The sequence below is a fragment of the Haliotis asinina genome, unplaced genomic scaffold (genome assembly GCF_037392515.1).
Source record: "Haliotis asinina isolate JCU_RB_2024 unplaced genomic scaffold, JCU_Hal_asi_v2 scaffold_19, whole genome shotgun sequence".
Lineage (NCBI taxonomy): Eukaryota > Metazoa > Mollusca > Gastropoda > Lepetellida > Haliotidae > Haliotis > Haliotis asinina.
This window is the reverse complement of record NW_027133891.1, coordinates 1,347,482-1,374,726: the sequence shown is the minus strand read 5'-3', so window position 1 is coordinate 1,374,726 and position 27,245 is coordinate 1,347,482. Positions and strand designations below refer to the sequence as shown.

At 38.4% G+C, this 27,245-nt stretch overlaps 1 protein-coding gene across 1 annotated transcript; it reads right to left on the bottom strand.

Moving 5' to 3' along the window:
- Positions 1 to 5,813: 5,813 nt before the first annotated feature.
- On the bottom strand, positions 5,814 to 15,867 carry LOC137269939 (glutamate-rich protein 6-like). The gene is made up of 7 exons (XM_067803777.1): positions 15,801 to 15,867; positions 10,467 to 10,627; positions 10,047 to 10,132; positions 8,113 to 8,265; positions 7,399 to 7,627; positions 6,251 to 6,330; positions 5,814 to 6,009 (listed from the first exon to the last, which is right to left on the bottom strand). Exons 1-7 carry the CDS (start codon positions 15,865 to 15,867, stop codon positions 5,814 to 5,816), a joined length of 972 nt encoding a protein of 323 aa, XP_067659878.1.
- Positions 15,868 to 27,245: the final 11,378 nt, after the last annotated feature.

Sequence of the window (27,245 nt, the reverse complement as noted above, 5' to 3'; positions counted from 1 at the left end):
TTAGATGTCGCCTCTTTGCTACCTTCAATTTGGGGAAACATTATTTGTTGTTTAGGAGAAAAGTTTCAATATTACTCTAAGGAGCCAGCATTATACAGAATGTCACCCTAATGAGGTGTCTTTTGCCCAGTATTTGGTCTTCCCTAATTTACCATCTATTTCAACATTTTAGATAATGACACTGCGTTACCTTCAATTTGTGGACACATTATTTGTTGTTCAGGAGTAAAATATTTTCAAATATTACTCTAAGGAGCTTACGTTATTCAGAATTTTATCTAAATGAGGTGTTTTTTAACCCTCATAACAAGTGCTTTGTAGATAGTTGAGATATCTATCTATCTATCTATCTATTTATCTATCTATCTATCTATCCCCGTGAAGGGAAGCAATCCATGCTTGCCTTAAGAGGCGACTAATGGGGTCGGGTGGTCAGGCTCTCTGACTTGGTTGACAAATGTCATCGGTTCCCAATTGCACAATCGATGCTCATGTTGTTGATCACTGGATTGTCTGATCCAGACTATTATTTACAGACCGCCGCCATATGGCTGCAATATTGCTGAGTGCGGCGTAAAACTAAACTCACTCACTTTGAGACGTGTTGCTTGCTTTGAGGACAAATCACTCACTCACTATATATACGTGTGCGTGTGTTCGTGTGTGTACATACGTGCATATACATTGTGTGATTACTGTCACAGACTTTTATTCCAAACGGAATAAAAGATATAAAAGATATTGACTTCACAACCCGTCGCCTGTGGTTACTATGAGCAATAACGCCACTATTTCATGGCAGCAACACGTATGTGTCACCTAGCCCAGACACTGTGTTCTGACTGTAAAGTCTTCTGTACACCTTCTAAAAGTGAGTTTACACATTTGTTCGAATTGTTAAGGCAATGGTACAAAAAACGCTGGTTGGATGTGAGTCTGGACGACATTTTTGCTGAATGTGGCCTTCACGAATCTTGCATGTGAACAGTCATTCGCTCTTCCGTTGTTTTAATTGATCCTGGGTTTTTGCCATTCCATTGAAACCCGTACACCTTCTCGTTTCATCTGCATGAGATTACTGAGAATTGTACAGTTTTTATTTGGTCACTCATTATTAATGTGTTAAATATGAATATTGCAGAAAGTAACTTCAACGACGGGTAAACAGTATTTTGTCGAGTCACCATGGGCAGCAGTGTCGGCTTCAGTGCCAAAACTTAGAAAGTCGTGGTCAGTGCTATCCCAATAGAGGACCGCCTCTCCTTCATTTCAGACATATACTTCTTATGGGCACTTTCTTTCATAAGTCCCAAAGCATTCTCTACTGGCTTTAGGTCTGGGCTATCGCTTGGCAGATCTAATAACTCATTTGTTGGGTCCGAAACCCGACCTGTGGATGCTTTGAACGATGTTTTGGGTCGTTGTCCTGCTGGAAAGTCAAAACATATTCCACAGACCACGTAAGCAGATGGAAGAGAGCATCTGTGTATCGCTCACTGATCATATTCCGCATGCACAGACGGGCGTTGCCCCTAACACAGATTTCACCCCACACGTTAAATTTCGGACTGTACTTTGGGCGCTGATACAAAGTTTTTTCAGTTTGTTTGGTCCGAAATTCCAGAGGATTAGGAAACAGCCACACAGAACTTTTTATCTGCGAAAATCTCAATGTCCCAGTCAAAATTTCTGTTCCGTAAGCACCTGTTCAACCTTCGCTCCATTTGTTTAAGTTTCATGACCGTTGATGGAATTCCTCGACTTTTCTGCCAACCCATTGCATGCAGCTCAGGTCTATTTGTCTCCATGCAGACAGCCACATGTCCTCCATCAGTCATGCTCAACCTTACGTTTTCTAAACTCCTTCGTTTGTTTTCAGAAACAAGAATACCAAGCCGCCTCCTGTCACCGACAGCCAGTTTCCTGGGCCTCCCTGGTGCTCACTGCTATATCCATTTGCAATGGTTTTCAAAACACCATAAACAATGGACAAACGGATGCCTGTTCTACTTGAAATTTCTCTGATCTGGTGTCCTTGTTATAATACTCTAAAATCAACTTCCTCTTCTCTCAATCATCCATGACCTGTGAAGGTCAGGTGTAGACTAGGCCTCCAGCAACCCATGCTTGCCACAAAAGGCGACTATGCTTGTCTTAAGAGGCGACTAATGGGATTGGGTGATCAGGCTCCCTGACTTGGCTGACACATGTCATCGGTTCCCAATTGTGTACATCAATACTCATGCTGTTGATCACCAGATTGTCTGGTCCAAAGGCGTAAAACTAAACTCATATCAATCACACTGAGGATCACTGAAAATGTCATCTGCTAGGAAGAAAACAAAGGGGGATAATTCTTCCCAAATGAAAAAGGATTCCTACAATTCTCAGTAATTTCTGGTCATGCTATAGCTCCATTCCTTGCTATAAGGTTTCTATTACGCAGAAAGTTCAAATGATTTAGATACAAACAGGCCAAGGACTATAGGAACCCCCCTGCAATATTCTCCATCTGACTGGAATAGTATCCGAAGTCTGCACTGTCCTTGGGAGTACATCTCAAGATGAGTCGACCAGCAACTCATAAAGACTAGTAAATCAAGTAGTCGCTCTGGGTCGTCAACATGGAGCGGCTGTGGTGATATCAATTAGCCTCTTCCAAAATCATTTTTTGTACAAGAGGTTGCTCCTTGCACTCCCAACATCCCTTTCGTACCAAATTCTGCTCTCTGTAAATTATATCATTGTAAGAGCAGTAAGATAACAGGAGCTTCGTCATAAAACCAGTAAATATTTGGTATTGTGTATTCAAATGTGATAAAGCGGAAGTTTCTGGGATCAGTCAACTCTCCTTTCTTGGGGAGAAGAATTGTGTAACCATTGCCGAACCTTTGCAGAGCCCCTGTATCCCTCCCCTAGACGCGTCTATGTCCTCAGATGCATTGTTCATGTCCTTAGATGCACTGTCCATGTCCTTAGATGCATTGTTTATTTACCTAGACTTGACGATTACGAGGATGGCTACAAAGAGCATGGTGTGAATTACAAAGCCTTGGAGGTTTCAAACAAGAAAGAAGTGAGGTCCTGTATTATACTGATTAGCCTGTATTTGTGATGTCATACGAAACTATCTGCATTCAGGGGTGAGAATGTCAAAACACATAAAACAATGGGTAAAGGGAAATTCAGGTGGTTTATTTACAAGAATAACGCATTGACCACACTCCCACATCAATAGGTCACAAGAAGTCCATAAGATATTAGCTACGGCATGATACAGGTCAGTTGATTAGGTGTTTCCCCAAAACATCTTTCGATATTCACTGCATAGTTCATACTAACTCATATTAAGTGATATAAATTTGCTAATTGCATGATTATGGGTAATTCAAAAAACCTTGAATGTTCCATAATACTGTAGAATACTTTGCAAGTAGTCTCATTGTATCTAAAAAAATGGCTTCATTAGATTAAGATTGTTAACTCAATATGATTCTATGTTGAATTATTAATTACAAAAAAGTGTATTGTGCTAGTGAAGAGCGCTTGTAAGACAATATTTAACACATGTCAAGTGAGTGAGTTGGGTTTTACATAGATTTTAAAGTTATTCCAGCAATATCACGGCAGGGGACACCCAAAATGGGCTTCACACATTGTACCCATGAGGGGAATCAAACCCAGACCTTTGGTATGACAAACAAACACTGTACCCACTGGGCTACCCCTCCTCCCTTAATACATATCAAAAATCAAAAAGTCAATAATCATTTCGGCATGTCATTCTTAAAACGGTTGGTTTTTTAAGTGATTTCATTCAATGAAGTAGTATATGAAATATAAGCAAATATCTTGGGTAAAGTGCTACAGTTGTGTTAAATAACTGGCAAATATGTCAGAGCAACAATCTGAGTAGCATGGGGGTCATTCATATTATAAATGAGAAAGAAACCATCACATTGATGGATTGAGATTGTATTTCCTGCAAGAAACAAAATGTATTTGAATGAAACACAGGCAAAATGTTTACCATAAAAACTTGTTTATACATTTAAATAATCTGTCTCAGTCCTACTGTTGCGATGCCCAATGTGCAAGGATTTATACCCAAGCATAGAGATTACTGAAATACAGTAAAAGGTTTGTTGTGCTGGAAATTGAAATTGTAATGAGGAGCTAAACATACTGTGTTGGAAATTCAGAGGCATATAAATAAATCATATTAGCTCCAAATCTGACTTAGAACCAAACGCTTAGCATGACGTTTTCTATAAAAAATCTAGGGGTATTCACATTTTGTTCTGTGCGTCCTATTTTTCAACACAGTATGTTTCTCTCCATTCTACCACATCCGTGTTATTAAGATTTAATAATAATAATTTAATAATGTGTTGGAAAATCAAAGGTGACTTAAGTTAAACTAACAAAATTCAGTATTTATTGAAGTGAGGGTAAAATATGAAATATATATGGATTCCAACTTTGTCAAGCAATGTTCATCAATCTTTGAAAATGTTTCAGTACAAATATTCAACATACTGCAATTGTGCATCTATAATCACTACATTCAATCACCCCAGTGATCAGACCCTCTATATTGTTTCCAAGGCAATATGATTCACACTGTACAACACAAGTTATTACATTGTAATGAGTAGATTGCTGTCACTCACAGAACTGAATACTGGAATAGTATTATTTTCAGGAATATTTTCAGAAACATGATTAAAGACAAAAATAAAAATAAAAACAATTCTGTGAATTTTGGCAACAGAATTTGAGTAAAATGAACTGGGAATTCTAAGCTGAGGGGTTAAGAAGACAATGGGATTAGGGGAGAAAAATAACAAACCCCACCAACCCAGGTCAATGTAGGCACCATTGGGAGTTAATAAGACACAGAGGCATACAGGAGTTAATAAAGGCAGGGGTTCAAATATTTTTTTAAAAGCCACTTTCCACAGGGCAAGTGACTTCAAGAAAGTTACTTGTGCTGATTAATTTTCCACTTGCCCTGATTTTATGACACTGTTTGATGCTAATGTTTACTGGACTATTTATGAAAGAGTGGTAAATTTCAAAGAACGATAGCTCTAAATTGCTATTATTGCGAAATGTAATAGCTACATTATGAGCAGATGAGATGATGAAATGAACTTCAAGTTTATTTGCAGTGTGAAACCATAAGTGGATATCATATAGTAGCCCACAGACAAGTAAGACACCATTATTTGACTGCCCGAAATGAAAACTGACTTGTCCCTGGCATCGGGCGATGGGATTTTTAACCCCTGATAAAGGTCATGTTAATTATGAAATGTTCAGTAAACAATAAGTATGAGATCTAAGTAAATGCTCCCGAATACAGGTGAACCAGAACAAATCTTTGCAGATTCCAGTGCTAAGTACTTGTATGGGATTGGTTCATGAGAAGTCTGAACAACTCTGTCGAGATGGTAGATTTACATATTTGTATTTTGAGACCAACAAGATTATCAAGCATTCTTTTTGTATAAAAGAGAATAAACATAAAATATGAGACAGACTTAGGGATATTGGAAAAACCTTCTGTTTAAATACAAGTAATTTTTCAAAAAGTCATGTTCCCCAACACAATATGAGATAATACTAGAAATAAGTGTATTTTTGCATACACATGAATATTTCTTTTAATAGGAAAACCTATCTTAACAATATTGAAAATTTAAAGAAATGTCTCCTAAAAACAGTTCGAGGCATATCACAGTGACTTTGGAGTTGCATGTACTTAACAAACAAGGTCCCTGAAGCACATGGCAAAGAGAAAAGGGGAGTCAGTTGACAGTAACAACTGGCAGTGACCCCTTCCCTTGTGCAGACTTGCTCCTGGACAACCTGGTTGCAGACTTTTCCTGCCGTAGTTTCTCAGTGCGTTGTAGTTTGGATGTGAGGTGGATTGGTGGAAGGATCTTGTCAAGTTTGGGTGACTTGGGGAACTTCAGCAAGTTTGAGACTTTGTCAAGAATTGATCTACAATGAAAAGTCCCAAGGTCATCATGAGTGGGGTCAAAAGGTCATCAAGGTCATGAGGTAATCACAAAAGAGGTCAAAGTCAGATCTGAGGCAGTCAAAGGCCATGAGTGAGGTCAAAAAGTTTACTAAAAGTACTAAGTGAGCATTGAGTCCTGAGTCAAAGAGAGTGAAGTGTGACAGGAAAGATGAAAGACCATTTTTAATGTGAATGCTTAAATGGTATGGGTTTGCAACGTACTCAACATAAGCCTTTCGCTCATCCAAGAACAGTGCTGCCTCATCAATCTCCTTGGGTGGGATGTTTTCTGGAGCTACCAGCTACAACAATAAAACATGATGACAGAAACTCCAGAGGGTACAAAAACGAAACGTCCATAATATACCATTCACAAAAGGTAGGGGATATTGGATTTACCAGAATGATAAAATACGAAGGATGAAGCCAAGGAAGAAACAGGTAATGAAAAGAAATTAAGGGAAAAATGGACAATTTATTCCATTCCTTTGGAAATGTTTCATCTGTATGAATACACAATACTTTTTCTCAATGCATTGGCATTGGCTAGTGGTATGCTTCCAAAATTGGAATACCTCCTATTTTTTTTAATAGTATAACAATCATACACACCCACTCAACAACTGCCTTACACATCGTCATTAAAGTCTATTTTGATGGAGCTCAGCTAACACAGGCTCTAAGTTATTCCCTTGCTATTGAGGCAAGGTGTTATTATTACTACAGGCTACTGCAGATCATACTCTAAATAGTGCTGGTATTGGCATATAACCTGTAATACAATACATCACAATGCTAACATTTTATTCACAATACTTTAACAAAGTATTGTCCACTTTTTCTGTGTTAGGATACGAATCCTGATACAAGGATATCACTACGATATGTATCACAATATGAGAATCTTCAATTCTAACACCAACTACAAAACGCATTAAGGTCAAAAACCAAACCAGTTTTAAAGTATTTTGTCAAATTCCGCCAGTGATGTTAAATGTTCATTCGAAAATGAGATAATTACGTTTATACACTGATTTTGTAAATGCTGATAAGATGCGAACACTATGTCTGATACAGGTCTTGAGGCAAGAATTTCTGAGGAAACGTTTACTTATGAACGGAAATAAGTAAGCATACACTTTAATCATCTAACTGAAGTAGTCTCTCTTTTTTTGACTGATATTGTGATCTGGCAATATGCTAAGTTAGACATAAATGCATTGTGGCCCATTCGTATGGAGATATACAACAATGTTAAACTTTGCATCAATTCACTGCATCAACAACCAATGCATTGATGCGTATCGATGAATCCTCACACCACAACCAATAACTATGCATTGCTGTGGAGGACTTTCCATCACTCCTACCTTGAGACGTGAGCCCACATTGAATCGGCAACTCCTCTTCTTGGCTGTTAGGGTGAGTGCGATGCTGTCCTGGTTCATCACACGCACACCAATGTAGCGGTTCAGGCCGAAGCAGATTGGCTGGAAGGGTGGAGCATGTACGTGAGTCTCTTGATCCTTCCACGTCCACTTCCTTCTCCGGCCCCCATGAACGTCCAGCTCGATGCCACCCAGCTGGTCAAAGTACAACCTTCGAACAGTTTAGTTTGGTGATTAGGTATATTGATATTTGATGGAGAATAAAATGATTAGATCCATTTTACCTACCACCCACTGGATCATGTCATCAGGCCTGGTGACTTGTATGGTTGCATGTTTGTTGTTTGATGTGCACTCAGCAATATTCCAGCTACATGGTCAGAAAATAATCAAGTCAGAACCTGACAATCCAATGATCAACATCATGAGCACTGATGAAAAAATTTCGGACATGATGACTCATGTTAACCTGCCAATCCTGACCACCCAATCCATTTAGTGACCTCTTACGAGAAGCATGGATTCCTGAAGGCCAATTCCACCCTGGATCTTCACAGGCATGTTGTGCCAAGACATTGTGGCATGGAACACTTAACTCAAGAAAGGATTTGTCATTGGAGACTTAACACTGTACAAATCCCTATGATATAGCCTAAACAGTCCTAATATCAAAACTTTGACCCTTCTTTCACTTACCTCACTATTCCGTTGTTATGGTAACATGACCCATATCCACTGGGTTCAAACACAGCTTTGACTGTGCGGCTGGGATTTTCGTCATGCACTACGTAGATGTACTGACCAAGGCTAACATAGCTGATGAGGATGGCGATCTGACCATTAGGGTAGCTGACCATTGGTCAAGGAGATAATCAAGTCACAAAGACTCCATACAGGGATAAAAGGTTGAGAATTTAAACAGTATTTCAGACACTTTGGAACTTTGCAGCGATGAGTTCCATATTTAAAACAGAAACATTCTTGTAAATGATTCTCAAAACATATGTCTCTTCTTCATACAATCTGTGTTTAGTTTGATTTTAAGTATTGTACAATCTTGAAATTCAAATATGAAGAACATAACTGGAAAGTGAGTGAGAGAGTGAATGAGTTATTAACAATATTCTGGGGGACAGCAGGAATGGGCGACACACATTTTACCCATGTGGGGAATCAAACCTGGGTCTTTGGTTTGATGAGTTTGATGTAATGAAAGACCATGAGGCCACAAAAATATAAATACATCCCTAAAAGTTAAACCCCACCTCACCCTACCCCACCCCACCCCACCCTCAATGCTGTGAATACATAATATAGAATAATTCAGAGTAATATATGCATGATAATAAATCATGACCCATATCGACATAGGCATATTTAAAGTTAGGTCCCTCGTATGTCTATCACATTGATGAACCCAACACGTCCTGATGTGGTGTTGCCAACCAGAAAACAGACATGGTGTATCTTGGAATCAGAGTCATGTCTCTAATGATGCATTGGTTTGTTTGCTGTTTGTTTACGACCATACTCAAGTACTGAGGACTGTTAAATTCCATAATTGAAATCATGAGCATATATATATATATATGTAATTGGGATATGATGACATGCTTCAAGATGTCATCGAGCTTGACCTTGATCATAGTTTTCATCTTTGGCCTTAGGACAAAACTAAGCTGCTGAAGACCAATTTTAATTCAGATCTTCACAGTTGACAAAAATTGGTTAATGAAGACCAATTCTAACCCTCTTCTACACAGGAGACAAGCATAGATTGCTCAAGACAAACGCTAACCTAAGTCTTCAAGGGGGACAAAAATGAGTTAATGAAGACCAATATTTACCCAGACCTTCATGCGTTGATAGCAAATGATTATCCTGGTACAATTGTTATGAGAGTGTATTTTCTGTAAATTGTAATAGTGATTAAGTGATTATTATTATTGGGTCACAATGTTTAGAGATTTGAGTGATAGCTCTTATGGGTCACATTTCGTATAATAAATGTTCAGTGCTATTAGAATTTTAGCAGCAGGCCTCTACAGTTGCCTCCCTTGATTAATTGTGTTTACTCATGGGGGTCTGTGAGAAAGTTGGTGGCGATGTGGTCACAAAGTGCTCGAATATTCAAGAATCAGTGACTGCTTATATATAAGGCTGGCTACTGTGTTAACGACACACACAGACTTACACACATGGATTTACTGTAGTTGTCATCATTCGGCTTATCTACGTATGACTGCCTCTTCGTCTGATTGCCAACATCAACCTACATTCAACACTGACCTCTCGCCATGTAACATTAGGTACAACTGTTTCTCTCTCTCAAAAAAAGATGTTGGTGAGTTGATATTATATTTGTGACCCATTACATCAGATTTGACTCAGCTGCATTGTATTGGAAACCTCTATATTGAATCTTTGTATCTTGCTATTTGACTGCTCAATACATAATATTGAATATTTTAGACTTGTCAATGTCATATTTTGCTGGTTCTAAGGGGATTTCTTACACCTTTTGTCACAGCAAATTATTCACCGTAGCAATATATACCTACAACAAACAATACCTAACAGGTCTGATGTGTTATGTGATGTAGTTACACTGTAGTACTACAGAAGGATACAATATGTTGCCTGATCCATCTGGGAATACGGTCAGGAATTTCTTCCCATCCTCATAAAACTTCTGTATCAATGGTCGCTCATGGAACTGAAACACATTTAAATTTTAAATGTAATTATTATAGAGATATCTACTATTGTCTTGTGTGTGTCTCATAGTTCAATAAAAACAGAATGCCGTTTTCTACAACGTTTCAATTTTATAACTAAATAAATTAAATTTTAAATCAATTGAATTATCTAACAGAGTCAAATTTTGAATTAATTACATTTTTTAGTTAAATAAAAACAGAATGTCGTTTTCTCCAACAGAATGCCGTTTTCTCCAACATGTTTCAATCTGATATTTATGATTGAAATTTCCCCGTGATCCTCTCCGTACTTATCAAGGCCGGGTTTAACTAGGTCAGTACACCACCTACCCTCCCTGTTCCCATCATAGCTGGGTTTAAAGGTTCAGGTATGAAGATATCAATATCTTCCTCCTCATTGTTAAGAGGGCTTGGCGGCCGCAACGTCCAACCTTCCTCTAGACATCGCTGCGACGACAACTGGTAGTTGATCGTCTTCATTTGGCGAGCAACTGCATCAAACATGAAATAAACAATCAAGCAATCATCTTAAACAAAACTAATCCCCAAACCAAAACATCTTAAAACTTTCTGGAAAGGTATCAAAGAAAAATATTTACAAACATTGTGACTAATCTTAGACTAAAGAATATGTCATATAAACAAGAAAGCATCCTTCTAATTTTTTTCTTTTTTTAAACATAAATATACTGAAAAGCAAAAGCAACACAAGTTAAGAAACATTAAACAAAAAATAAATAAAAGTAAGCGTTCATGTTTATGTCTTTAAATTAAAAACTCGACAAAAAGACAGTGTTGTGTTTCTTTTGCTGTTCATTATATGTATGCAATAATTAGCTGCATGAATATACTAGAAAGAAATATGTTACGACTGTTTAATGTTCCTGAACATGTGGACATGAGGAGCTCATAATATTTTTCTAACCTCAGCAATCTTTGTCCTTAGGCCTAAGCAATATGGCACGAGTATGGTCAAGCATGCATTTTTTACCCCCTAAAAACCAACATACTATTAGTGAGACAACTTTCAATGACACACAACAAACATGTTAGTGATGGCTAGTCTTCCAACACTCATCCAAGCTTTACACTATCCAACTACACAAACATTACAAATATTTTTCCTGATTTTTGTCCGTACAACTATCTCTCAATACGAGATCATGGCTGAAAGTATTAATGTGGACTCATTTAAATATTTTGGTTGCAGGTTCTCCATGAGAGAGTGAGTGAATGCGTGCTTTCAGTCTCATGCCGCACTCAGCAATATTCCAGTCATATGGCGGCTGTTTCTAAATAATCAAGTGTAGACCATACAATCCAGTGACAACAACATGAGCATCCACCTGCACAACTGGGAACCGATGACATGTGTCAACCAAATCAGCGAGTCTGATCACCTGATCCCGTTAGTCGCCTCTTACGACTAGCATAGTCGCCTTTTATGGCAAGCATGGGTTCCTGAAGGCCTATTCTACCCCAGGACATTCACAGATTTCTTCATGAGAGACTTTATGTTCCCAAAAATTGAGAATATAGTGGGAATCTATGCAGGGATGGGTGGCTTTGAGGATACAGAGGATCATGTGACATGTCGTGTGACCACGACACATGCACTTTGACTGGACTTGTAAATGTGGGTGAAAATTCAGCATGGAACTAAAAAAAGCGTTAGTGTAGAAGACATTCACAGGTATGTTCTTCTGACTACATGATGTCTGGTAGTAACCTGGGGCAGGACATGGCAAGGATTTGGCACAATGGGACAGGAAGTGACATCATCACAGGATACTGTCAGCATGACTTGGATTTCATTCATGATCAGGCTGCTAACGTGATGAACATTTTTATCAGGCCATGATCATGCATGATTTAAAAGTGTATGGTAACTTTAAAAAGTCGTGTTTCACAAGCTGGGTCTGTGACTGTACAGATTTACCGACATGACTGGATTTTCACTTGGCACGGGCAAGCGGGCCTGTATCTATTTTGCAATTTGCACACTGACATTAACAAGAGTACAATGAAAGAAATTCTGAACTATTTTTAAAGACAGAAGAGCTGGAGGAGGTGATGTCACTTCCTGTAAGAGGCTGTGGTAGAGAATGGGTTCAGTTTATTGAGTAGAGACAAAACACCCTGGACTGATGAGGATGGGAATATCTCGAGAAGCATGGATCCAGTGAGATCTCGTCAGAATCCTGGTTTCCTGGTAAGAGCTGATGCACATGGGTACATAACCCAGATCTGGGTTTCAGTCACAGAGATGCAATATATATTTATTAGTAAAACCAATGATATGATGCACGTCACATGGCAGACTTACGTTCATGTACAGTAAATCGCATAGCAAAACACTCAGTAATAAATAAATAAATAAATAAATAAATAAATAAATAAATAAATAAATAAATAAATAAATAAATAAATAAATAAATAAATCATGGATGGATGGATGAAAAAACAAATTCCAAATTATCAACATTAACATCAATAATAGTGAACTTACACAAAAACTTACTTTTTAAAATACATTATAAATATACGATTATTTTCACTGTGACATGGCAAAACTAATGACTACATCCCCTTGAGGAAGATTCCCTCTTGTTAATACAATCTGCTGGGTTTAATGATATACAAGCAACACGGGTACACTGTATATGAAAGGGTTGATATATATGTCCCGGACACCTGCCAACCTTCATTGGGGAGAACCCCAGTCGATCTGTTCGAGGTCGCTGTCAAAAACACAATAAATAGCTAGCTATAAAAATTTCATCCAGTCGTATTTAATGTATTAACTTGCACAACTTATCATATTATTGGGAAAGTGATATGCAATTTGGTGTATGAAGATTATACTAGCAGTTTAAAGGATTGTTATCTGAGAAATATTCAAATTCTGTCAACCATCTATTAGGAAGACATTTACATCTCAATGTCCACAAAAAAATGGAACAGGTTAACACAATTTGCTTGCACAGTGAAGGCTTGCATAAAACAAATCAAACATCAACATGAAATATGGTTCAACAGAAATATTCTAAAATCAACATCCAAAACACAAACATCTCAACAAAACAAACAAATTGATGGAATATGAAATAATGACAGATGAGTATCCAAGATGCTGCAGACTGCCCTGTTTGTGTTGCAGCATCCCCTATGTAGGGGAGATAACTCATGTCTATCTGATTCACTTTGCTTGTGGAATGAATCAAATCTGCTGTAATTTTGGCAGTGTTGATGTTTGAAAGTCTCCACTCTCAGAGTGACTGTTACTTATTAATCCACACAACTGCACAATGTGAGAAGAAACACTGTTAGTCTGAAAATCTTATTCTTAGATACTGTGTGATTATAATGCTGGCCCATTGCTAAATTTCTTCAAATTTCAAAAGGCTTATCTGATTTTCCAAAAACATCTAACCCCACACAACCTAAAAACAAAACGACACTTTTCACAAGAATGAATTAACCCACTATGTTTTCAAATAATAAAAAAAACGACGAAGATCTGGGTTGTCAGCAACTCATGTCGTCATTTCCCAATTTCATATATCAATGTCCATTCTGTGGAACATTGGATGGTTGAGATTTGATTGTTTACTGACAGCCACCAGCAAGCTGGAGTATTGCTGCAGGCACAACAAACAAACAACAACAAAACAGTTAAAAACATTCCCCAATGTCTTCAAGTAATACAAAACTGAACAAAAATACAAAAACAAAATCTTTAAATAATTAAAACACCCCAGAAATGTCTTCAAATAAGCAAAACACCTCGAGTGTAGCATAAAACAAATAAATAAAAAAACAATGAAAAACATCCTCAAACATCTTCAAATAAACTAAATAACTCTTAACATCATCAACTGAAAACCCCCAAACTCTCTTCTTCAAACAAGAAAACCCCTAATGTCTTCAAATGAAGGAAACAACCCCAAAAGTCTTCAAATAAACAAAATAAACAAAGTCTTCAAATAAACAAAACAATCCAAAATGTCTTTAAATAAAAAAAACAAAACAAACACCCCTTACATCTTCAACTGAAGAAAAGCAACCAAACATCTCCGAATAAACAAAAGAACCCCTAATGTCATCAAATAAACAAACTAACCCCAACACTGGTCAAATGACCAAAATGTCCCCAGCAATGGTCAAGTGAACGAATGCATGCAGACAACCACACTCTGACCTACCACCGTCCTTATAGGAGATTCCTTGGGCAGGTATAATGTTGGCTTTGATAGCCGCGACCTGTGTGGCCCGCGCAGAGGGCATGACGCCCCCAACCTGCCCCCCAGCGCCCCCTGATGCTGGAGTGAAGGAAACAGGGATAGAGAGAAAGGAAAGGAAACAAAGAAGAAAGAATAATTTCATCCATGAAAGTATTAGACAGAGAATCAATGAATTGCTTAAAATACTGTTGCTTCTCAGGGCCTAAATTTCCGAAGCTGTCTTAGCACTAAGATAGTAAGTACCTTACATTAACATTGACTTACAGCTGTCTTAGCACTAACAGAGTTTTGTAAATCTAGGCCCAGGACTTCAAAGAAAGACAAAACATTTACAAAGTTTCTTTGTTCACCTCACTAGCTCTGATGACATAGCATTGTTATCACTGGGCACAATGCAGTTATGCCAACAATGCACATTAAAAATACAGTATCACTTGGCTTTTATTCTATTTCGTGTATTGCCACTGGTGTCTCATAACACCTGGTGTCTTCTGTGGGCCAAAGACTCGTGTTATTGTGATGGATGACTGCATGCAAGTTAACTGCCTCTGGCGGTTATGGATATTGATTTGATCACTTGTGGCGATTCAATCTACTTATGCATCAGGGCCATTGTTTGGGTGGGTTGTTAGTCTGTTTATTGACCACTACAAAGTAACCCACCGAAATTGGTCTATTTGAATGAGTCTGTCTGAGTCTCACTTCACGATTTTTCAATTTCACAGAAAGTGCTGGCTCGTTCACATGCCAAAAGTTAGACAGACTCCACCTTTACGGCAATATGGACTAGTACGTAATTCTCGATTATACGCGTATACGCGTAATTCTCTATTAGTACCTCGAGCATAGAAAGTCCATGTTGAGCTTGAGGCAGCATGGAACATGACCTACAGTACATGGGCAAAAGTAAGAGTTCTAAAACGTTTTACTCTAGAGATGAAAAATTCAATAGTCACTCACAGCTAGGTCAGTGCTTGATGCCCCTGAAGAGGAACTGGTCTGTCTATCTACCAGCACTATACTAAAGGGAGGTATTACAGCTGTAGAATGCTGTACATTACACTCAATAGCCACTTACAGCTATGTCAGAGCTTGATTCCTCTGAAGAAGAACTAGACTGTATCTTAACCTAGCAGTACAGTATAACAGGGAGGACAACACTGTACATTACACTCAATAGACACTTACAGGTGTATCAGAGCTTGGTTCCTTTGAAGACGATCAAGATTGTATCTATCTAGCAGTACAGTACAACAGGGAGGACTAGAGTTGTACAACACTGTACATTACACTCTATAGACACTTACAGGTGTATCAGAACTTGGTTCCTCTGAAGACGAACAAGATTGTATCTACCTAGCAGTACAGTACAACAGGTGAGGTAAGAGCTGTACAACACTGTACATTTATAGACACTTACAGCTGTAGAAGTTCTGTTGCAAGCCACTAGCCTCCTGCTGTCTTCGCTGCAGTTCTCTCTCACGCATTCTGAAATATATCACAAATAGTTTCATCCTCAAACTCTGGCAATATGTCAAATCTTGTATGATCTTCCAAAACAACTGTCAGCTAAAATATAAAATGAAGCAAACTGTGCAGGCAATAGCTACTGAGGCTTTAGCGCAACCGCCATGTATCTCCGCTTATTTGGCTAAAGTGCTGTTGAGAAAAATACTGAGATAATGAAGGCCAGACTTCTTTTAAAAATCCAACAAATCACATGATTAAACAAAACTTTGAAATATGAGAAAAAAACCAAAGAAAAGTCATGGGGTTTTCATTCAACCTGAAAAACATAACATGACAATAATAATAATCACATTGCATTAAATATATCATTCCAAATACTGTAACTTAAAACTTGCTGGAACATTATTTGAAAATTTACAAAAGACAATATGCAACAGACATACTAGTACTTCTTCAGTTTAACATAAGGGAGGTAACTTTTTCACTTCTTACTCAACATAATAAGGTAATACAAAATAATTTGTCTTTTAATAATTCAAGATTCAAGATTCAAGATTTTTTATTACAGTATTATAGGCCTCCAGCCCAGAGTACATGTGATTCACATGTAAGCATTTTTTCAAAAATACATATCCATCAATAAATAGTCAAGTCGAACATTATCAATAATATATACAATGATAGCGAGTGAAGTGCTCATAGTATATGGTTACGCCATCAAGTAATACAGATCAAACCATATTGGCAGTACAGTTTACAGTGATCATTGAGATCTGATGGTAGTGAATGAAGCGCCCATAAACTCCCTTTAAATAATTTTGTCTTTACACACTGCAATAAGCTTGTCTTTTCAGGAGACATTTCATAATATACAAAAATAAATGTTCACACACAGAGCTGTCTTTTAATAATATAACATATTGATCAGAGGAAAAAAAAGAAGTCTGGCCTAACTATACTAAGGTGCCTCAACTGTAACCATGGTAACCATGGATAAAAATAATATAAATTTAACGAATGTGATTTAGAACTGGTGACTACATAAGATCAACATAAAACCTTAGTATTTACAATATATCTTCACCTCAAAATGTCCACGAGCAAACACTGGATGTTACTCAGTAACTCACAAATTACTTTTCCAAATGTTAAGAGGGAGTTTTTTCAAAACTTTCAAGTTTAAAAATAGCCTATGTCTTATTGTGAGTTAATGATCACTGAAAAATGTATCATACATAATTATCTTACCTCACATTTTCTGTTTGGCTAAGTGCTCCTCTACTATTTTCAGTGTACCCTACTTACAAGCAGGGTGCACTGCAATACACCCCGCTGCCAATGGCAACTACTTCTCTACTTTGTGGTAGTACCTCTTTATCTCAAATAACATTGAATCACATGATGCACAAAAAGTACCGATGTATTTTGAATGAAAATTGATGAAAGGGAGGTAACTCAAAATCTGTTTTTCTTGTATCATCTGCAAAATCTAGCGATGACTATGAAAAAGTTTGCTGCACATTCCATTAAAAAATTTCGACAAAAAATTCCAAAGTAGTCTCTGTGAATATTAAGAAGGGGAATGCAAGAAGCAAGATTTGAATCATTTGAATCACACAGCTTAGCTGAAGTATACAATCCGATACTCAAGTTTAAAACAGTTCAAAATTAACATTGAAGTGTTCGGTAAGATAAATATGTTGTTCAATGGTCCTTTGGAGCCGATGGGTTGATGTACCCTTGATGTCTGTTCATGTTCCCCTCGCCCTTCAGGGTCAGGGAACATAAACAAACATTGAGGGTACATCAACCAATGCCCCACTCATGACCAGCGAACAACTTATAACATCTACAAATTTCAAAGACTACATACACTTTTGCTGAAAAAAAATGCTACAGATGTCAGAGATTTTGCTGAGTGTGAAACAAAGCAGTCCTGCATCTTGACAAATATATGTGAACCCTTGGCCCAGAGGTCAAATCTACATTACATGACATTTGAAATCATCTCTATGACCAAATAAAATGATGCGACTGTCTTCATATTGATGCTATAAGGGCTGCATGTGTGTGTTGAAATCTGTATTAGGTAATCCAGTCATCGATATCATGAATATTCCACACTACAGTTGTACGATGACACAATCGGCTGAACCTAACCCTCTGACAGCCATTGTCAGCCATCACTACAAGCATACATTTTCCAGTAATAATACTAATCTAGAATACCATGAGTGCATGATGTTTTATGCCATAGAAAACCACGAACAGACAGTAAGAAAGTAACACTGGACTAGATCATCTATGCAGTGATAAAACAAAATAAGAATAATAAAAAATATGTCCTATAACCATAGATTACCTCCCGTGAGCTACAGTATATTTCTTTTTGCTGGAAAAATAAGTGACAGAGCTTTAATCTTTAATAACAATTGCAGAGCGCTATATAAATTGCGGTGAATAAGTTATCAAGGTTAATTCTTCATGTGTCATTAATTAAAAATGTCATGACATTTTGATACAAACATGTAGTGCATATGACCTGAAATTTGGTTCATTCATGTGGGAGAAAAACTCTTGGAAAGAAATATTTGCTTCCATATTAAATCAAAAACAGCCTTTTAACTCATTTACATAAAGAGCTCATCTTTGCACATTCTTTTTTAACATTCTGAGTTTAAGTTTGATATTTATTGTGCAGTCATAAAATTTAAATATGAAAAACATTAAAAGAAAGTGTGAGTTTTACACCGCTTTTAGAAATATTCCAGCAACATCACTGTAAGGGGCATGAGAAATGGGATTCACACAATGTGTCCATTAAGGAATGGAGTGAGTGAGTGAGTGAGAATGGGTTTATGTTGCTTTTAGCGATATTCCACCAATATCACAGGTGACATCAAAAAAGGACTTAACACACTGCACCCATGTGGGACGTGGAACCTGGGCCTCTGACATGAAGAGCAAACACTTCAACACTAGGCACCCCAGTGGCGCTTACTGGAACGTAATCATTCACACCAACATATATTTCATATAACTGGTGGCATTCAGTTCTGTATTTCATATTTCATTCAAGACGAATTAATAAAAGCAAAATAAAGCCTGGTAAGCATCAATGTATTTTATATTCATGTTGATAAAAAAGGATATATTTATAGAAGAATGTACAATGCTATCATAAAATATTTACTATCTAGCTAATTTAGCACTATATTCTGATGCAGTTACGTGTAGAATAATGCAAAGCTGCAATCTGTGGTTGGTTGGTTGTTTAGCAGTGCACTCAGGAATATTTCAGCCATATAATGGTGGTCTGTAAGTAATCAAGCCTGAACCAAAACTTCCAGTGATCAACATCATGAGCCTCGATCTACACAAATTGAGATAGGATGACATGTGTGAACCAAGTCAGCTAGTCTGACCATCCGATCCTGTAAGTCTCCTCTTACTACAAGCATGGGTCACTGAAGACAAATTCCAAACGGGATCTTCACTGGTGCCACAAACGTTTGTTTGAAAGTTTGTTATGAAAATGCAGCCATATTTCAGCTACCTGACAGGAACAGATTATGTTTGGACCGGACAAACCAGAGACTGATATCATGAGCACAAGAATATGTAAATGAGGTACAATAACATGCAAGCAAAGAAGTCGGTGTGTCCTCCCACTAGAACCACTACGGCCAAGTCTTAAATTTCAAGCCAGGTTTGCAAGTGTGGAAACTGTTCTCATCAAGTCGGTTAACATCTTGCCTAAAGAAAGCATATCTCGTATTTGGACACATGAGGTCACTGAACATCTGGAGATGTCACAAGGAATGTGATACAGATGGACAACCACTGGCAGTAACGCAATGTCAGTTATTAAGTGACCCAACCAACTTTCTTACATCAGAGGCAGGAAGATAGCAGCTACACATTCCTAATGGTAGAATGAGTGAGTAAGTTTATTTTTATGATGCACTCAATAATATTCCAGCTATGTGGTGGCAGTCTATAATAATAAAGTCTGGACCAGACAATCCAGTGATCAACAGCATGAGCATTGATCTGCACAACTGGGAACCAATGACATATGTCGATTCGATTCCTGTCACCGATTAGTCGCCTCTTACGACAAATATAATCACCTTTTGTGGCAAGCATGGGTTGCTGAAGACCTATTCTACCCCTGATAGTAGCAGAAGGAAATAAAACAAAAATTAACATAATCTTGAGACTGATTACCTCCGAGGAGTAAAAGAATATTTCTTTTTGCTGAAAAATTAAATCAAGAAAAAGAAACAGATGAAAACATGTGTGCAGAGCTCTATGGAACATATTTGATAATGTTTACTGACAGCTTATTATTTTTTTTATTGTAAACAATCTATAACACACAATTATACTCAAAATCCTCAAATTATAAATTATAGGTCATGTGATGATACTGCTGGTCCGGAAGAGGATCAAGGATTGAGTTGAAGTAGGGGGAGCTGTATATAGTGAATGAAGACACAACGTGTATCTGATAGCGTTGCTGACTATGAAACTATATATATGTGTATACACTAATAACACATGAAACATGAGTGAATGGTTTCACACCACCTTTAGCAGTATTCCAGCAATATCAGGACACTAGAAACGGGCTTTACATATTGTACCTATGAGTGAAATGAAATCCGGGTCTCAGCTCACAAACAAATGCCTTAACCACTAGGCTACCCTATGGCAATGACTCAAGCAGCCAAACATATCCTCCTAAATCACAAATTGACGACATATAACACATACCTTGGTTATGACGTGACAAAAAGGTCGACATAAAGTAGTCAACAACATGGATGTGTCTATTTCAAAATATACGTTCATTAATTTGAACCCATAAACATAGATCCCTGGAAAACCCAAGGGACATAACTCAGCATATTCCAGCTCCTTATAGTCTGATGTGAAAACGTACCAATGAATTTCACTTTAAACAAAAATGTAAACCACATAAAATGAAATTAAGATTATGAATCCTCGTACTGCACGTTTAAAATTTAACCCTCAGAATTTTATTCAACTTAGGATAAAAGTTGTTTAAGAAACGAACGCAGATTCAAATCAAATAATATTGGTTTGTATTACAAGGGGGTAAGCACAGTAAATGGAACAGTGAAACAATGAGCGTTGACTAAACAAACCCTGCTTGTTTTCAGTGTTCCATTTAATATGCATACCCCACGGATGTACTGTAGGTAAAGTATTGATGTGAGCATTAGGATGCACCAGTGGGAGATGCATGCATTAGGATGCACCAGTGGGAGATGCATGCATTAGGATGCACCAGTGGGAGATGCATGCATTAGGATGCACCAGTGGGAGATGCATGCATTAGGATGCACCACTGAGAGATGCACGCATTAGGATGCACCAGTGGGAGATGAATGCATTTGGATGCACCAGTGAGAGATGCAGCTTACAAGCACTACTGGCAGACAAGAATAAGTTGAACAGCGACCTGACAATTCACTTGTATTAACATGTGCCTACTGGCATTTGCCACTGTGACCGAGCGTTGGGGTGAAGCATGGGAGTTTGTCATGCACTGACTACTTCTCGTAAATGCGTTCAAAGTGCCAGCCCAACCTATCCTTGTTTGGCAGTAGGATTCATCATTGTCTGGTGCAAGTGCAATAGTCCATTATTCATAGTGTCCAGTGGTTCTTAATTCTGCGGTGCTGACTATTACTGTGAATAGGATCCGAACCCACGACCACTGGATTCTGCTACGCCTAAAAGGGGCCTTGTGTTTTGTCATAATATATCACTACGAGATCCATATTTGTATACCTGAAGTCATGTTTTATTTGAAATATCCCCTGTGTTTTAAGGGCAATTATTGTAATTTTATTGTCCGTATTTATGTCCCAAGGTTTTTAAAACAAACTATCATTAAAATATTGTGACAGTTCACTATTTCTTACGAGGGAGGAGTACAAGACAGGAACAGCAGGTACACGAGAAGCACGTACACAAGAGCCAACAAAGTTATTGATTCATTTATATTTTATTATACCTGTTATTATTATACCTATATTATGCCGTTTCCATCCTTCCTCGGACGCCTGCCTATTCCTCTCTTTTGTATTTCCCAGCTCGTGAGAAAGAGTGAAGTGTGTCAATGTTTTAATGATAGATTGTTACACAAGTTTTTTTTATTTTAGAGTATTAAGTCTTTGAAAAAATACTTTGCTGTTTTGATCAGAATCAGCGTTTCAATGAGTCTCATATGTTTAAAGGTTTTCGAGTTTTGCAATTTTGAGCCAAACGGACTGTAATTTACTACAGGTATACAAAGTTTAGTCCATTCATAACTATCACTCGATGCATTTCGGGAGAGGTGAGTTAGTGAGTTTAGTTTTACGCCGCACTCAGCAATATTCCAGCTATATGGAGGTGGTCTGTAAATAATCGAGTCTGGACCAGACAATCCAGTGATCAACAGCATGAGCATCGATCTGCGCAAATGGGAACCGGTGACATGTGTCAACCAAGTCAGCAAGCCTGCATACACCCGATTACATACATACATACATACATACATACATACATACATACATACATACATACATACATACATACATACATACATACATACATACATACATATGTGGAAGTCACAAAGTATATCGTCATCATTTATCATGGTTAAGTTTCTCCATCACCAAAAGTAAATGAAGCGCTCATACAATGGGGAGTTGTCTCCCTTAACTGTACACCGACAGCTGTATGATTTTTGAGCATTTTACAAAATGCAGTCCTAAAAATTGTAACTTCACATTTTGAGCGAAACTTGCAAAAACACTTGGTTGGGAAAACCTGTCTCTCAACATGTTATGCAGCTGTGACATGAAGTAACAACGTGCAGTTCGTCTTCAACTGCAGATACGAGTCACAATGCCAATCCTGAACAATTAAAATGATTCAGAACCAGAAGTAAATGAAGCGTTCGTACAATGGTGAGTTGTATCCCCTAGCTCTGCACAGACAGCTGTGTGATTTGTGTGCATTTTACAAAATGCAGTCCTAAAAATTGTAACTTTAGCATGAGCTAAAAACTTGTTTGTAAACTTGTCATGCAGCTGTGACATGAAGTAACAACGTGCAGTTCGTCTTCAACCGCAGACACATTCAATTTCGAGTCACAATATCCACCATGCACAATGAAAATGATTCAGAACCGAAAGTAGATGAAGCGGTGGTAAAATGATGAGTTGTCTCCCTTGGCAGTTAACATTAGCGGTCTCGTGAGTGTGGACTCAAGAATATACTGTGCTAAAGATTGTGACAAAGTAGCATCCTCCATAACTTTCTTAGATTTGTCTACATCACATAAATTACTTGTACAAGTTCAAGTTCAAGTTCAATTTATTTCGGTAGTAGTGGCCTTGGGCCCCGGGTACAAGCAATATATAACATTTTGCTTTTGTGCTTTTAGGCAAGAGCGTGAATGGCATAATTATACAAGCAGAAACATTGTACAACTGAATAATAGTGATTATAAGTTGACAGAATGGTGATGCAAAGGTTGATACAGTTCACTTTCTTGCATTGGAAAAGTAGCAACAATTTGATGCAAAATTGCTTGAAAAGGAGATTGATGTCTAACAATTTTGAAGCAAAATTCTGCACGAAAAGCATACCGAATGATGGCAAATTATATTTGTATACAGTGATCAATGAGAACAATATTATGTAGTTGTTACAAGTCAGACAACTAAACTATAACAACTGTAGGAAGACAAGATGTTCTGTGAAATATGACGGAGTTATATCCCTTGCATCAGGTATTGGGCTACTTCTGTCTCACAACTGAGGCCTTGAATATGTATTTAGCTATCGATGACCGATTCTTGCACGTCATAATGTGGACAAATTTCCATTCATTGGACAGATAATGGGGAATGTTCAGCAGTTGAGATCGAAGATCATCACATTGAGGGCAACTAATAAGAAAATAAATGTCATCCTCAAGTACTTTTGGGCATAGTCAAACAGGACTTGAACATCCTCTCTCTCTTTCTCTCTTCTCTAGCAATTCTGACCACGGAATCATAATTTATACATCTGAATCTGGTTAAAGCTGTTCTGTATCTGGGAGTGGGGTTAGGTCGTGGGCCTCCGTATGTTGTACGGTCTTCTCTGGAGGTCCATTTCTCGTCCATGCCTCTGTTCCTTCACCGCCTCCAGGCTTCAAGGGCAGTAGACTTGGCATCACACATATTTTCTCGAACCTGCAATTGAGGCACCGGGAGAAACTTACAAGCTCACATTAAACAAAATGGTCAAAGACAAACGGAAACTACTACAGCAGGAAGATCGTGCAAAGTACCGGTTTTGTATCCTTTCAAAAATAAATCCTAAATTCAGCATAAGATTTGTCAAACATTTAACACCAAAATTCTGTTTGTTTTCACCAATCTTTTTGAATGATTTGCAGAAAGTGAACGAGTTAGAATTTAATGTAACAGAAGAAATTTCATCCAAATCAGCCCTGACCAGAGATGACAAACATTGAGAAACCAACAGGTGAATAAACGTTTCTTCACGTTCACCTTTCCTTGTCCTAGAGAGATACAGATGCTGGTAGTTGCTTGGGGAACATTAAGAGAGAACAGTGCTTAGGAACTTACTACAATAATATATAAAGTATCTGTACAAAGTCACCTACTTACTAAAGCAGAATAATTACAACGAGAGGCGTAACATTTACCATCATTAAGGCACCTTTGTCAGATACGACAAGAAATGCAAGGAATTCAACTGAGTGTGGCCTACCATTACTGAACGTTCCTGATGTTAAGAAACCCAGCTCTGTACAGTCCTGCTCATTAATGTGCACGGCGTGAGAAATGCTGAACAGAGTGTACTGTGTTAGATGCACCTTCCTAAACAGGACATAAATGGGTAATATTCATAAGGGACAATGGACCTTGTATGGTCTGTGCCACGAACTACCGCGGGGATATTAGCCGGCGCAATGCGTAAACTCCTGAAGTAAATAAAGCGCTCGTAAAATACGAAGCGCTCGTAAAATAACTTGGGCAATGACCCAAAAATTAAGTAAAACGTTTTGGGAATGAGAGAACATATATCATATGTGGTCTGTGTTTAAATTGCTGGGTTATACGTTGAAAGGCACGGTCGCTCATGTATTATACACAGCAGAGCATAAGAAGTTTACTGTCTGCATCCTCTCCACGAAAACCAGTTGGCATAGAGGCACGAAAACGGGTGACACTGTCTTCCACGAAAGAGGTGCAGCAACTGGCTTTGCAAAAAATGGCAATGTTCGAAAGACGTCAATCAGATGGGCGGTATGAAAAATAAAATGTGGAGCGAAAGACAACAATGTACTTACCTCCAGATTCATGTCACAGTCGTGGCTGACCAGCGACGGGGTAGTAAAGTGACCATTCTTTGGTCCCAGTGTCGGCCGCCATGATCAGCTGATGGAGGTAAACAATGGGCTCTGGGGTCTGATTGGTGCTTGCAGCTTCCGGGTTACGTAGTGCATGTGAGTGCAGGTTACAGTGAGAGCGATTACTCCAGCTGCGTGTTAATGTGAAAAGTGGAAATGCGCAGAAATGAATTGGAGCCGTGATGACAAAGAGGATACATTGTAAAATAGGGGTGTATGTAGAGAAAGTAAAGTGAATTTATGCACCATTGATGGTCGGAGAGCTGAATACAGGCGAGGTGTATTTGAGAAGCGAAGGTGTTTGGCGTGTGTGGGCAATAGTACTACGTGACCATATATGGGAGATGAATGAAGTTAGGGCAGTGTGAGTTGTGTTTTTTGTTTGCTTTTTTTTGGAAGTGTTTTGCTGGGGGGTGGGGCGGGCGGGCTTTGGTATAATTTGGTAGATGTGGATGTGTCGTAGACATGTGTTGGTTCCAAAAGCGAAAGCGAAAGCGTAAAAAAGATGGTCGTGGCGAAGAGATTTGGATGTGTGTCGGAGGGAGTGGTCTGGTTGAGGATGTGTCCGAAGGCGATTGGTCGGTCGACATTGTTTGCGACGTTATTGATGGTGGCTGACCGCAGTGGGAAGGTGATGCAACGGTGTGCGAAAGTGCCTTCAAGAAAACCCGAAAGGGCACGGATTCCCATGTCTTCCGGCACGGATCTCGATGGTTCCAGTCGGTGATGTCGATTTGGCGCTCAGGCCAAGAATTTGGACCACGACTTCGGGCTGTGGAATTTTCCGACCCTAAGATGATCCAGGAAAGCGCAGTCACACCATGGAATCGGTGGTAAACACGACACCTTCCGGGTCAGAGTTCTTTATAATTATGCATCCGACCCAAAAACTATTGAAAATATTTTTTCGGTTCTTGTTGTGATTGCGACAATAACACTCATTAATGCAATTTGGACAAGTATTATTTAATCATTCAAGAACCACGTGTGTGTCCAGTTTATAATTGCTTTCTCTTTTCAAGAAACAATACATCTGAAGCCCATGTTCTAGAGGATGTACACTGTTTGGGGACATCTGTTACATCTATGCTGGAAATGAAGGGAAAACTGAATGTCAGTGAGCGCTGCGATGACGTAATCCGCTCTTTTCATCAACCACAATCAAGGAACATTCATGAGAGTTAATGAAACTTTATACACACGAGGAGCATTAACTCACCGTAATTAAGAAATGCCAATGTGTGCATTAGTAAAATTAGTTAAACTATTATGGTATGAATGGTGTTTTTGATTTTGTTGTGAATGCAGAGAGATGTCAGAATTGAAAATGTGTGCCTGTCAGGGAAACTAAAAGTCAGTGATACCAGCGTAATACTCTGCCGACATCAAGGTGAGTTGGGCCGAGTGCAAATGTTATGCTGACTGTTGTAGAGGGATCGAATACTTTAAGTTAAATATGATATTAGTACGGAAAACCAGGGAATCTCTCGCTTTGTTAGCAGGGGCAGGAGTTTGGGGTTGAAGTAGGCTGTTTGCAGAACGTTGCTCAGACCAAGGATATCTAGCATATCACCGTCATACATGGTACCGTTCGTCTAACAAACTGACTTCAGAGCTCCTGTTTCTTAACACAGACTTAGTCGTTTCCAAGAACAAATCCACAAACTATTGAGGAGACGGGTGGAGTTGGATAAGAGATAGATAAAAACTACATACAGGCGCAGGCCACCGTGGTGTGCTTACCTGAAGCTGCACCTGATCCTGAACCCGAATTTAACCCCAACCCCAGACCCCCTAAACCTCAATCTAACTGAACCTGAACCTAACCATAACAATCACTCACTCACCTACCTACCTACCTACCTACCTACCTACCTACCTACCTACCTCCAAGGTCTCTTGAGATTAAAGGCTACACAGACACCTTGCTTGATGGAATCA